Source organism: Clarias gariepinus, chromosome 8, assembly GCF_024256425.1.
Source record: "Clarias gariepinus isolate MV-2021 ecotype Netherlands chromosome 8, CGAR_prim_01v2, whole genome shotgun sequence".
NCBI lineage: Eukaryota > Metazoa > Chordata > Actinopteri > Siluriformes > Clariidae > Clarias > Clarias gariepinus.
The window spans coordinates 4014310-4026994 of NC_071107.1; the positions used below are offsets into that span (position 1 = coordinate 4014310).

General features: G+C 34.9%; 1 protein-coding gene across 1 annotated transcript; it reads left to right on the forward strand.

Moving 5' to 3' along the window:
• Positions 1-1228: 1228 nt before the first annotated feature.
• On the forward strand, positions 1229-12482 carry LOC128528825 (zinc finger protein 850-like). The gene is made up of 5 exons (XM_053501976.1): positions 1229-1285; positions 1529-2403; positions 6628-6680; positions 11042-11085; positions 11304-12482. Exons 2-5 carry the CDS (start codon positions 1566-1568, stop codon positions 12442-12444), a joined length of 2076 nt encoding a protein of 691 aa, XP_053357951.1. The 5' UTR covers positions 1229-1285; positions 1529-1565; the 3' UTR covers positions 12445-12482.
• The last annotated feature ends 203 nt before the right edge of the window (positions 12483-12685 follow it).

Genomic DNA, 12685 nt, shown 5'->3' on the forward strand with positions numbered 1-12685 from the left:
TGTTTACTTTTAAACTTCATGACACAGTAATGGCTAACCTCAGCTTGTTCGTCTGTGTAAACACTAGCTGAAAGTGGGACAGTGCTCTGCCTATTAATCCAAACTAATACTACCAAGCAAATTGGAAGTTTTTATATAATTGTATATATAAATAATTAACTGTTTTGAGTTTTATTTCACATTTAATTTACATGGTTAATTTAATCGGTTGGCCTGTTGTACTTGTAGTAACGTTAAATCAACGTGTCAAAAATTGCTGCCAGTGTTTATATACTAATAACCTTAAAAACGTGTGATAAAGTGTAACAAGTATGTCAGGAACATGTGCTAATGCCTCGTTTCATACGAGGGAATATAGTGTTAGCATTACTTACACGTTAGCAAGTCCAGAAGGTTTTAGACATAACTATAAGTTCACTACAAACAGCACTCACTCCAAACTGGCTTGTTCTGTGTTTAGGTCACTTTCCTATTAATTTTCACGGTACTTAAATATAATTAATTTCATGTTATTCGGCACGACTTAGCGTAGAAACACCGGTGTTTTTGAAAAATAACCGCGTTAGTTCGCTAATGCTACTGTAGGTAATATGTTGCTGTTTTTAGCTAGTAAATACAGATGCAAAACTCATTCTACAAAGTAGTTGTTCCTGACATAAATCATAAATTGGCTCATGGAAGAGATACATTTAACATAAAAATTACATGAGTTTGCTTTCTTACCTGTTGTTTTCTTTAAAAACACTATGGCCGCCAGCAAACGTGATTCAGTCCGCGATAATACTACGTCATGAGGTCACGTGACACGGCAAACTTTTGGCTTGAAGCACAAATGTCCTTTGAGTGAACGGATTACATTTAAATTTAAACAGGGGCTTTGATGTTTGATGTTGAAAAATTCCATCAGATCAATGTAGAAACATACTTTGTATCAATGACACAGCAGTTTCACTTTTTTCAGTGTAGTTACTCTTTGGATATCTCATTGTTTGCTTCCCCTACACTAATAGAGAACAATCCATCTAATCAGAGACTACTTTGCATATAATTCATTCACAAAATCGTTCTAGATGTTGAGCTACCACACCCCAGACTCAGATGATGGGGTGGTAATAGTTTGCTAATGACTGTGAAATGTCCTATTGTTGGATGTGATCACGTGACTTGAGGTGTCCTGAGGTGTATTTAAAAAGCCACATACTGTAGCTCTCCAGGTTTAGTTGATACACTCATTCAGAAGTCTGCTGTGAACCTACTAGAACTTAAAGAAGACCACAGCAACTTTGTAAGTTTTCTATCTTCCAATATATATATATATATATATATATATATATATATATATATATATATATATACTGTGTGTGTAAAGTTGAAGAAATATACCCTCTCCTGATTAATGTTGTGCTAGTAGACAAGAAATGTGATTATAAGATCAGTTAGCCATGATGCTTTGTGACATATAACAAGGTCATCTATCCACATTGCATTCATATAAGGATTTTTTATTTTGTCTACTGTTCTGTTACAGAGTGAAACGCTATCACGAAACAGGAATTTGTGCAGAAATGGGCAAGGAGAGAATGTGCTCACAGTGTGGGAAGACATTTTCTACGCAAAGTAGTCTAAAAAAACACCAGCACATTCACACAGGAGAGAAACCTTATTCCTGCTCTCAATGTGGGAACAGTTTCACCCAACAGTCTACTCTCAAAAACCACCAGCGCATTCACACAGGAGAGAAACCTTATTCCTGCACACTGTGTGGAAAGAATTTTACACAGCAGAGTAATTTTAACACACACCAGCGTTTTCACACAGGAGAGAAGCCACACCACTGCACACAGTGTGGAAAGACTTTCGCACACAAGCGTTATCTCCCAGTGCACATGCGCATTCACACTGGAGAAAAGCCACATCACTGCTCAGATTGTGGGAAGAGTTTTACAGCAATAGAGACTTTAATAAGACACCAGCGCATTCACTTGGGATTAAGGTTGTATAAGTGCTCAGCGTGTGAAAAGAGTTTTACTCAGATAACTAATCTCAGAAGACATGAGCGATGTCACAGAGGAGAGAAGCCTTACTGCTGCACAGACTGTGGGAAGAGTTTTGCATGTCAAGACGATTTAAAAAAACATGAGCGCATTCACACAGGAGTGAAACCGTATCAGTGCTCCGTCTGTGGCAAGGGTTTTACAAGTTCAAGTGCTTTAAAAGTGCATCAACGCGCTCACACAGGAGAGAAGCCATATCAGTGCTCGGAGTGTAAAACATTTTTTTCTCAGAGTGGTAATCTCAAAAAGCATGAGCGCATCCACACCGGAGAGAAGCCTTATGACTGCTCACACTGTGGGAAGAATTTCACATATTTAGATAGTTTGAAAAGACACCAGGTTATTCACAGTACATATTTGTAACATATTAAAGTAACATATTTCTGCAGATGGTAAACCACACTGTCATACTAAAGGACATTTCATTCATTTTTCTGTTCTTTTTTCCATTTATTTATTATCTGGTTAAAGGGAATTTTACATTATTATAACTAACCCATGCAATACATTAAACGAGTCAATTATTTTATAATCTTTGGTTAATTTTATCTTATTTGTTGTTCAGTGAGTTTCAAATTTGACACTTGCATGTCTTATTTACTGTCAATAAATTTTTTAGTCATAAACAATTGTACTACTACAGAATTTTGGATCTGTCATGTAGAAAATTACTAATAAAAAAGTTGTCATGGTATGCAACCCCAACACTCTAAAACATCTCTGTACTGTATATACACCAAAAAAAAAGTGTTTTGGTTGATTGTGCAGAAGGTTCACAAGTGGCTGTTTTCTGACCTTTTTTCAACAATAACACTATAACTTGATCATGTCACGTTTTATCCATTACATTCTGATGTTCATTTAATTTTCTCATGAATAGTTTTATAAATTGCATGCTATAATAAATTGTAAATAAAATATAGTTTTTACATTAAACATTAATACTCACAGAATATTAATAAATATTTATATATTTATTAATTTGAGTATATTAATAAAACAGTTTTTTATATGATGGTGAAGTCTTTATCACTAGAATTACTGACTTTTTTATTTTCTGGTGCAAGGCCAACATATTTTATTATTTATTATTTCATTTTTTTTTTTTTTGTAACCAGTCATAAAACACTGCAGTCATAAAACTGTCTTGGCATGTGACTTTTTTGTTTTGTTGCTCATCTCTTGCTATGAAAGTCACTATATTTGAGTTTTGGTCCTAAAAACTTGAATCATGTGCTAATGAAATGTATGTGTGCAAAAAAAGGCAAATGCGTTTTTTGGAGCTGGAAATGCATACTATGACAACATTTTATTAGTCATTTTCTACATTACAGCTCCCAAATTATAAAGTAGTACAACGGTTTATGACAAAAATGCTGTCATATAGTTATAAGTCTTATGGTGAAATGTGTACAGTATGGATGACTAATTGTACAACCGTGTATGTTTTGTGAAGCTCTTCAGACAGAAGAAGGTTGTTAAAATGTAAAATTCCCAATAACCAAATATACATTATACAAAAAGAAGAATCAAAGAACATGAAACACAAGACATTTCATCTGTATTGTGAATAAACTGGTGCCTTTTTAAACCAGCTGAATCTGTAAAAATTTTCCCACACTTGGAACAGGAATAAGACTTTTCTCCTGTGTGGATGCGCTTGTGCTTTTTCAGATTGATGATCTGAGAAAAACTTTTTTACACTCTGAGCACTGACATGGCTTCTCCATGTGAACATGTGAAAATCCTTGCCCATTTATGAACAAATTCCTCTGCAGTGATATAGTGATAGTGTTTTACTGAAAGAATGTATTGACTAAACTTTTAGAGCTGAGTGTCTTCTTTAAGTACCTCAGGACAAAATCACATGATCATACAACAGTAGGACATTTCACAGTCATTAGCCAACTATTACCACCCCATCATCTGAGTCTGGGGTGTGGTAGCTCAACATCAAAAACTATATTATAAATGAATTGGATGCAAAGTAGTCTGATTAGATGGATTGTTCCACCATTAGGGTAGGGGGAGCAAACAATTAGATATCTAATACATAACTCTATTTCTATAAGATTCACAATGGAATGGAACAAGATTATAATAGGATTAACTAGTACACCTAAACATCACACATGTTTATGGGAGAATGCAGCCAACTGACTTCTTCAGTATAGATCATTGTAGAGTTTTACATAAAATGTTCCAATGTAATGGGAGAAATATGAAATTTATCTGTCACTTTGCAATAGAACTCATTTTATTTAAATATTTGTATTACTTTGTTGTAATTTTGTTCACATATAATGTTCACATATAAGTTTCACATATAATGTTCAGAGGGTGATTCTCCATATTTATACCAGTGTTTATTTGAATTTTACGTATGTTTCCTTGCCCTAATGTGATCATCAGTATCTCCCAAGTTTCACTGCAACCCAATAACATGAATATCTAGCATGATTAGAACTACTTGACTTGTAGGTGATATGCTTTGCACACTGACTTGTCAACAGGAACAAGAGAAACTGCAATCAAAATACAACATCTTCATTTTTACACTTTGGATATTGGAAGATAAATCATTACTTTATACATTTATACAACAGTAAAAAATACCAATGGTTCTAAGTTTGTATTAAAGGGTGTAATTCAAAAAGGAATCCTGATTAATAATGGATTTGGATCATGATACATTACCTTCAAGAATGTTCTCTTATAATTAGATATGTTACTTTAAATGTACAAGATTTCATCTAAAGTGGCTGCTTAATTCTTCAGTGCCATTAAAATATAACAACTTGAATTACTTGTGGAGCAGGATTGTATTCAGGCAAACTTTATATAGGAAAAATCAATCGTCTCAAGATAGGGAGAAACAAAATTTTAAAAAATTTAAAAAAAAAAAAATATCTCAAGAAATGTGGTATTACAGGATTTGGTAGATGTGCTCCGGATAAGGCAACTTACACTTTTATCTCATTGTATATCTGAGCAGTTGAGGTTAAGGCATTTGACTTCTGATTGTAGGGTCTTAGGTTCACACCTCACCAACGCAATGCAAAAAAGTGTTAATTTTAAACACAGAATTAAGTATAAAGTTGGCTTCTAGGTTTTTGACTTGTCAGAAACAATGTCCTGACACTACAAAAGTACTACAAACTGTGTACAAGTAGTGCAGCACCCATTGTGACTTTTTTGGCTCTGATTTTCAGTCCAGTATATATTACCTATGTCCTTAATCTCCCAAATCCTTGAATTAATCTACATGTAATCAAATTTTATTTGTATAGCGCTTTTAACAATTGACATTGTCACAGCTTTACACACTCAAAAGAATGAATTTAAGTTTGTATGAAATGTGAATGTGTATGAATCAACATGATAACACATCATTTCATATAATTTTAAATGAAGAAATGACAGGTGGTTCAAAACTTTTGCACAATACTGTATTTATAAATGGTATTAAGAATCAGAAGAAAATATCAAGAATTACATGCTGAATCCACTTTTCCCATCTGATCTACTTGGTTCCCTTTTTAACCCAATGTATTTTATTATTTTGTATTTTATAATTAAAAGTTGTAACCAGTCATAAAACTGTTATTATGTGCAGTTTGTTTAGTTGCTTATTTCTTGCCTTGAAAATCACTACATTTGGGTTTTGGTCTTTAAAATTTGAATTATGTGCTAATGAAATGTAAGTGCTCAAAAAAGACATTTCTGGAGATGGTGATGCATACTATGAAAACATTTTATTAGGCAAATTATAGTAGTGAAACTGTTTATGACAAAAATCTAATTTATAGTAAATAATTCACTTCCAAGTTTCCTTTTTTTTTTTACTAAAATAAAATAACAAATAACAAGGTTTGTAGACTTATGAATTAATAAACTTAATTAAAAGCTAGATTACTTACAATAAAGTCTTACTGTGAAATGTGTATGGATGTCTAATTGGAAAACCATGTTTGTTTTGTAAAAATGTAAAATTTCCAAGCATCAAATATATGAAAAAAGGAAGAATGGAAAAACAAACAAAAAAAATGTCTTTCAGTATGTACGTCTTTCAATTTTTATCTGTATCAGGGTTTACCATCTGCAGAAATATGTTCCTCTGTATTGTGAATAACCTGGTGTCTTTTCAAACTACCTAAATGTGTAAAATTCTTCCCACAGTGTGAGCAGTTATATGGCTTCTCTCCTGTGTGAATGCGCTGGTGATTCTTTAAAACAGAAGATTCTGTAAAACTTTTCCCACACTCGGTGCAGCAATAAGGCTTTTCTCCTGTGTGGATGCGCTCATGGTTTTTGAGATTACCACTCTGAGAAAAACTTTTTTTACACTCTGAGCACTGATATGGCTTCTCTCCTGTGTGGGTGCGTTGGTGCACTTTTAAAGCACCTGAACTTGTAAAACCTTTGTCACAGACTGAGCACAGATATGGCTTCTCTCCAGTGTGAAAACGCTGATGTGTGTTGAAATGACTCCTCTGTATGAAATTCTTTCCACACAGTGAGCAGTAGTAAGGTTTCGTTTTTGTGTGAATGCGCTCATGCATTTCGAGAGCAGACTGCTGGGTGAAACTCTTCCCACATTGTGAGCAGGAATATGGTTTCTCTCCTGTGTGAACACGTTGGTGGATTATGAGATAATTTTGCGTTGCAAAAGTCTTTTCACATTGTGAGCAGGAATATGGTTTCTCTCCTGTGTGAACATGTTGGTGGATTATGAGATAATTTAGCTTCGCAAAAGTCTTTTCACACTGTGAGCAGAAATAAGGTTTCCTTTCTGTGTGAATGTGCTCATGCATTTTGAGAGCAGACTGACGGGTGAAAGTCTTCCCACATTGTGTGCAGAAATATGGTCTATCTCCTGTATGAATACGCTGGTGTTCTTTGAGATATCTTTGCAAAGCAAAATTCTTCCCACACTGTAAGCAGTGGTGTGGCTTTTCTCCTATGTGAACACGATGGTGTTTGTTTAAAGTACTTCGGTGTGTAAAACTTTTCCCACACAGTAAGCAGGAATAAGGTTTCTCTCCTGTGTGAATTCGCTCGTGGACTTTGAGAGCATCCTTCTGGGTGAAATTGTTTCCACATTGTAAGCAGGAATACGGTTTCTCTCCTGTGTGAATGTACTGGTGTTTTTTGAGATTATGTTGTGTAGCAAAATCCTTCCCACACTGTAAGCACATGTGAATTCTTTCCTTGCCCATTTTTGCACCAATAGTGATTTTTGGTGAAGGTTTTTCACTCTGTAACAGAACAGACAAAAAAACGTAGAAAGACTTAAATTAATTGCATCATAGGTAGATAACCTTTTTATATGTTACAAAGCATCATGCTTAACTTGTCATATATTCACGTTTCTTGACTTCTAGCTCAACATTAAATGAGAGATATAATTTCTTTCCATATATATTCTTAATTTAGACACATACACACTGTACAGATTTTTAAAAAATAGAAAGAGGAAACTTACTTTAAGTTGTAGTGGTCTTCTTAAAATTCTAGTAGGCTCACACTAGACTACTGAATGAATGTATCAATTCACCCTGTATGGCAGTGTCTTCTTTAAATACACCTCAGGACAAAGTTACATGATCCTGCAACAATAGGACATTTCACAGTCATTAGCCAACTACAGTATTAACACCCCATCATCAGAGTCTGAGGTGTGGTAGCGCAACATCTAGAACTATATTGTGATTGAATTACATCTTTGTTATACTCAAATCACAAAGATTATATCAGATTAATGTAAATATTTACTAGAAATCTGCAATATATATTACAATAATTACCTAAAATATTTATTGTAAATTGGACAAATTTACCATTTTTTAAACTGATGGCATGCCAGTCTACACAAACGTATGTACTCAAGGGAACATAAACTTCTGTATTGACACCTGTGTACCAATGAAAATATTTGCTGCTTCTCCAACAAAACCCATGATCACCAAGGACATTGCAAGCTTATTTAAATGAATTAAATGGCTTTTAGGTCTGCTGATAAGCAAGCGGCAAAGAAGGCTCAAAGAATGCTAGTCCTACAGAAAAAAATGAAACAAAAGCTGAAACAAAACAACTTGAAAAAGGTGTGGTGGAGCATGAGGAACATCACTGGCAATAAGACAGGTACCAAGCAATTTAGGGGAATGTGGAATGTGCAAACGATCTTAACAGTTTCTATAATAGATTTGATGTCCCTCTGGTGAAGTCCACTCTGGACCCTCTTCGGCCTTTCATTGTCAGAGCAAGACAGTGCTTGGGAGCGAAACTAAAGAACATACACATTGACACCCCCTTGGTTTCCTGGATTATGGACTATCTGACTTGCCCTAGTATGTCCATTACAGAACTGTGTGTCCGAGACAGTGATCTGCGACACAGGAGCTCCCCAGGGGACTGTACTGTACGGTTTTCTTTTTACCCTTTATACATTAAAGAACTGTGTAATTACTTACTTACTGTTACTTACTGTTGTAAATATTTAAATATGCTGGCCGTGGCAAGTTAACATAATGCTAGCAACATGCTAATAAGCTAAACGCCATGCTAGCAACATGCTAAGCAATGAAACAATGTTGATAAGTTCAAACTTAGATTAATATATAAACTGCTTCAATTTTTTTTTACTCCGTGACCGCTGAGTGTGGATATATATATATATGCATGCATGCATCTTTATACATTTGGAATCTGCATCTACATTTTCTGTTGCATGTATAGAATTAGTTTCAGTTGAAACTCATGATCAATGGTGTTGGGGTACTTATGTAGTGATAATTAGTTTCTGCCAAATCATTAAAACTAACAATAGACTATGAGAGGTGGTTGGAAGGTGTTACTCTGAATATAAACCAACAAAATACAGCTTTTTTGTTTCTCAGAGGTAAACGGAAAAGTGAAGTTGTTCAGCTGTTTAGTGTCACTATCTAGATGTTACACTTAGTGTAGTTACCAAAATCTTTGATTTAGTTCTCATTTAGTGGCCACACATCACTTGCACATTTCCCTCGCTTTTATTACATGAGCATAAGCAGTAAAACTAATCGCAGGTTTATAATACACCGCGGCAAAGTGATCCACGTTCCCGTTGATTAGGCGCGTGGTCTGTTGCCTAGAAACACTGAATGAAACAAGGCATAGTCGTGGTCATTGCTTCGGTTATGACATAGCATAGTTTATTATCTGATGTAGTAGGTATTCAAATTTAATATTGTTTTAGCGATAATTTCACGGAAGCGAGTTCAGAACTAAATCGCTGCTCCGACGTTCAGAAGCTTCAAAAAAGAATGAACAAACTAATAAATTTTCTCCATACGATATAAAATTAAGTAGAGCTTCCCTTTTTGTTATAGTACGAAGCCCCTAGACGGACAAAGGAGGAGAAAAAACGGCAGAAAAAAAGTCATGCCAAAAACTTTGAACAACCAAATATATAAAGTCATTCTTTTTAAGTCAGTAGTGTGCAGAGCATCCTTGATATTTGGGCAGAATCAAGAACAAGTCCATTTTTATTTTTTACTATACTAGAATGGCAACTTGGGGGATAATAATGATCATAGCAGGGCAAGATAAACGTGTGTAAAATACAAGTGCATAAAGTTTTTTTTTTTTTTTTAAGATTTAGTTCTAATAAAGTGACAGATAAAAATATTGTTTGATTACATGAGAAGATGCACTTTGATGTAAAACCCTACAAGGCATGCGGCAGGAGCGGACCCGGGAAAAGAGATAAAACTAAAATAGTTTAGATCATCTACTACTTTAACCATTATCACAAAATTGCTGTTGATAAAGTTTCTGGTCGGGACTGCTTCTCTAGTGGAGCAAAAAGCATTTTAATTAAAAACCTCCATCAAGTTTAATGTATTTGCTGACACAAAGTTTTGTTTCCTTTCCACCAGATGGCGTTTGTGTACTTGAACGCTTGCTTGTTTCAACAAATGTTGATTAGTTTAATTAGCATAATTTTATAATGTTACTTGTGATTTTTTTTTATTCAGTCATCGTTTGTTTGAACAAAATAAAGAACTGTGGTCATGTTTTATTTTTTTCTCATATTGCATTTTCTATGCCACTTCCTATTTTGTCATCTGCATGAGGAGACGAGCGATGGTGTTGTGCGCAGGGGTAGAGAAATTTCTCTTAATGAATGTAAGCCATCCAACCAAGAAACTTTAACATAAACCCCCTCTCTTATCTTACAAGCAGGCAAAAGTGGTATGCAAAGATATTTTTTGATAATTTCTAAGTTTAATGTTGTATGCATGTTTTCTGTGTGATTTAATGTTTAACTGATGTCTGTTATTTTTGTCCTGTTTATTTAGTTCTACCATGTTATTGAGCATATTAAACATCTGTGAAAAGGGCGTCATACTTAGTGAGAGGTAAACGATTCAATTTTTTAAATTCTTTATAGTGAATTTACAAGCCCAATTTAGAATCAATATTTAGTTATAATTAAATTGTTATTTATGATATTTCATATTTATTTACTAAATAATTTAATCTCCTTCATCTGATTAATTACAAATGACATTTTATGTAATGGATTAATGTATTGATGAATTTGTCTGTGTTTTGCAGTGTGTGCAGCAATGTCAGAAGATTCTATATTACTTAAAGAGGTGTTATGTGCTAGTGTCTTAGTTAATCCTGTTATAATCTTGTTCAATTTCATCAAATATTAGAAAGAAGATTTTTTTATACATCTTATAAAAATAAGAAGTTACTTATTAGATATCTAATTGTTTGCTCCTCAAGGAACAATCCACCCAATCAGAGATTACTTTGCATATAATTTATTTACAATAGAGTTCTAACTGTCAAGCTATCAGACCCCAGTCTCAGATGATGAGGTGGTAATAGTTGGCTAATGACTGTGAAATGTCCTGTTGTTGGACGATCAAGTGACTTTGTCCTGAGGTGTATTTAAAGAAGACACTCAGCTGTGAGGGTTCAGTTAATGCAAGTCTGCTGTGAACTTACTGGAATTTAAGAAGGCCACTGGAACTTTGTAAGTTTTCTATCTTCCAATCTTTTTAATTTATACTGTGCGTGTGAAGTTGAGTAAATATACTGAAATAAATCCTCATTCTTCATTAATGTTGTGCTAGTAATCACTGATTATAAGATCAGTTAGCCATGATGCTGTGAGACATATAAAAAAGTGATCTAAATATGCATTGCTAAGAGGCTTTCTATGATTTTTTACTGTCTTCTGTTCTGTTACAGAGGAAAAAACACCTTCACTAAACATAGCAAAAAAGGAATTTGTGCAGAAATGGGCAAGGAGAGAATTCACATGTGCTCACAGTGTGGAAAGACTTTTTCTACGCAAAGTAATCTAAAAAAACACCAGCGCATTCACACGGGAGAGAAACCTTATTCCTGTTCACGATGTGGGAAAAGTTTCACCCAGCAGTCTGCTCTCAAAAACCACCAGCGCATTCACACAGGAGAGAAACCTTATTCCTGCACACTGTGTGGAAAGAGTTTTACACAGCGGAGTAATTTCAACACACACCAGCGTTTTCACACAGGAGAGAAGCCACACCACTGCTCACAGTGTGGAAAGACTTTCGCACACAAGCATGATCTCCAAGTGCACATGCGCATTCACACCGGAGAAAAGCCACATCGCTGTTCAGATTGTGGGAAGAGTTTTACAGCAATAGAGACTTTAATAAGACACCAGCGCATTCACTTGGGATTAAGGTTGTATAAGTGCTCAGTGTGTGAAAAGAGTTTTACTCAGATTACTAATCTCAGAAGACATGAGCGCAGTCACAGAGGAGAGAAGCCTTACTGCTGCACAGACTGTGGGAAGAGTTTTGCAGGTCAAGGCGATTTTAAAAAACATGAGCGCATTCACACAGGAGTGAAACCGTATTTCTGCACACAGTGTGAAAAGAGTTTTACCCAGCAAAGTCATTTTATCACACACCAGCGCCATCACACTGGTGTGAAACCGTATCAGTGCTCAGTCTGTGACAAGGGTTTTACAAATTCAAGTGCTTTAAAAGTGCACCAACGCGCTCACACAGGAGAGAAGCCATATCAGTGCTCAGAGTGTAAAAAAAGTTTTTCTCAGAGTTGCAATCTCAAAAAGCATGAGCGCATCCACACAGGAGAGAGGCCTTATTGCTGCTCTGAGTGTGGGAAGAGTTTTACATATACAGCTGTTTTAAAAACTCACCAGCGCATTCACACAGGAGAGAAGCCTTATAACTGCTCACACTGTGGGAAGAATTTCACATATTTAGCTGGTTTGAAAAGACACCAGATTATTCACAATACAGAGGAACATATTTCTGCAGATGGTAAACACCACCGTCACCTACTACAGATAGAAATTTCTGCTGCAGCATATTGAAAGACGGTTCCTTTTTTTTCCATTCTTCTTTTTCTACTTATCTGCTTTCTGTGAATTTTACATTTTAACAATTTTCTTATGTCTCAAGAAAACAACCATGGTTATCAAAAGTCATCCATACACATTGCACAGTAACACTTTACTGTAGCTAACCCATACTAGACAGAAGTCTTTAGTTATTTCATAAGTATTTGTTTTATTTATTCTTATTTGTTGTGTAGTACATTTCAAATAGGTTTAT

Coding starts and splice junctions, on each gene's coding strand:
- LOC128528825 (XM_053501976.1), top strand. CDS start 1,566: ATGGGCAAGGAGAGAATGTGCTCACAGTGTGGGAAGACATTTTCTACG. Junction 2,404..6,627: donor AAGACACCAGGTTATTCACA/GTACATATTTGT, acceptor TTTCGAGAGCAG/ACTGCTGGGTGAAACTCTTC. Junction 6,681..11,041: donor AGGAATATGGTTTCTCTCCT/GTGTGAACACGT, acceptor AGTTAATGCAAG/TCTGCTGTGAACTTACTGGA.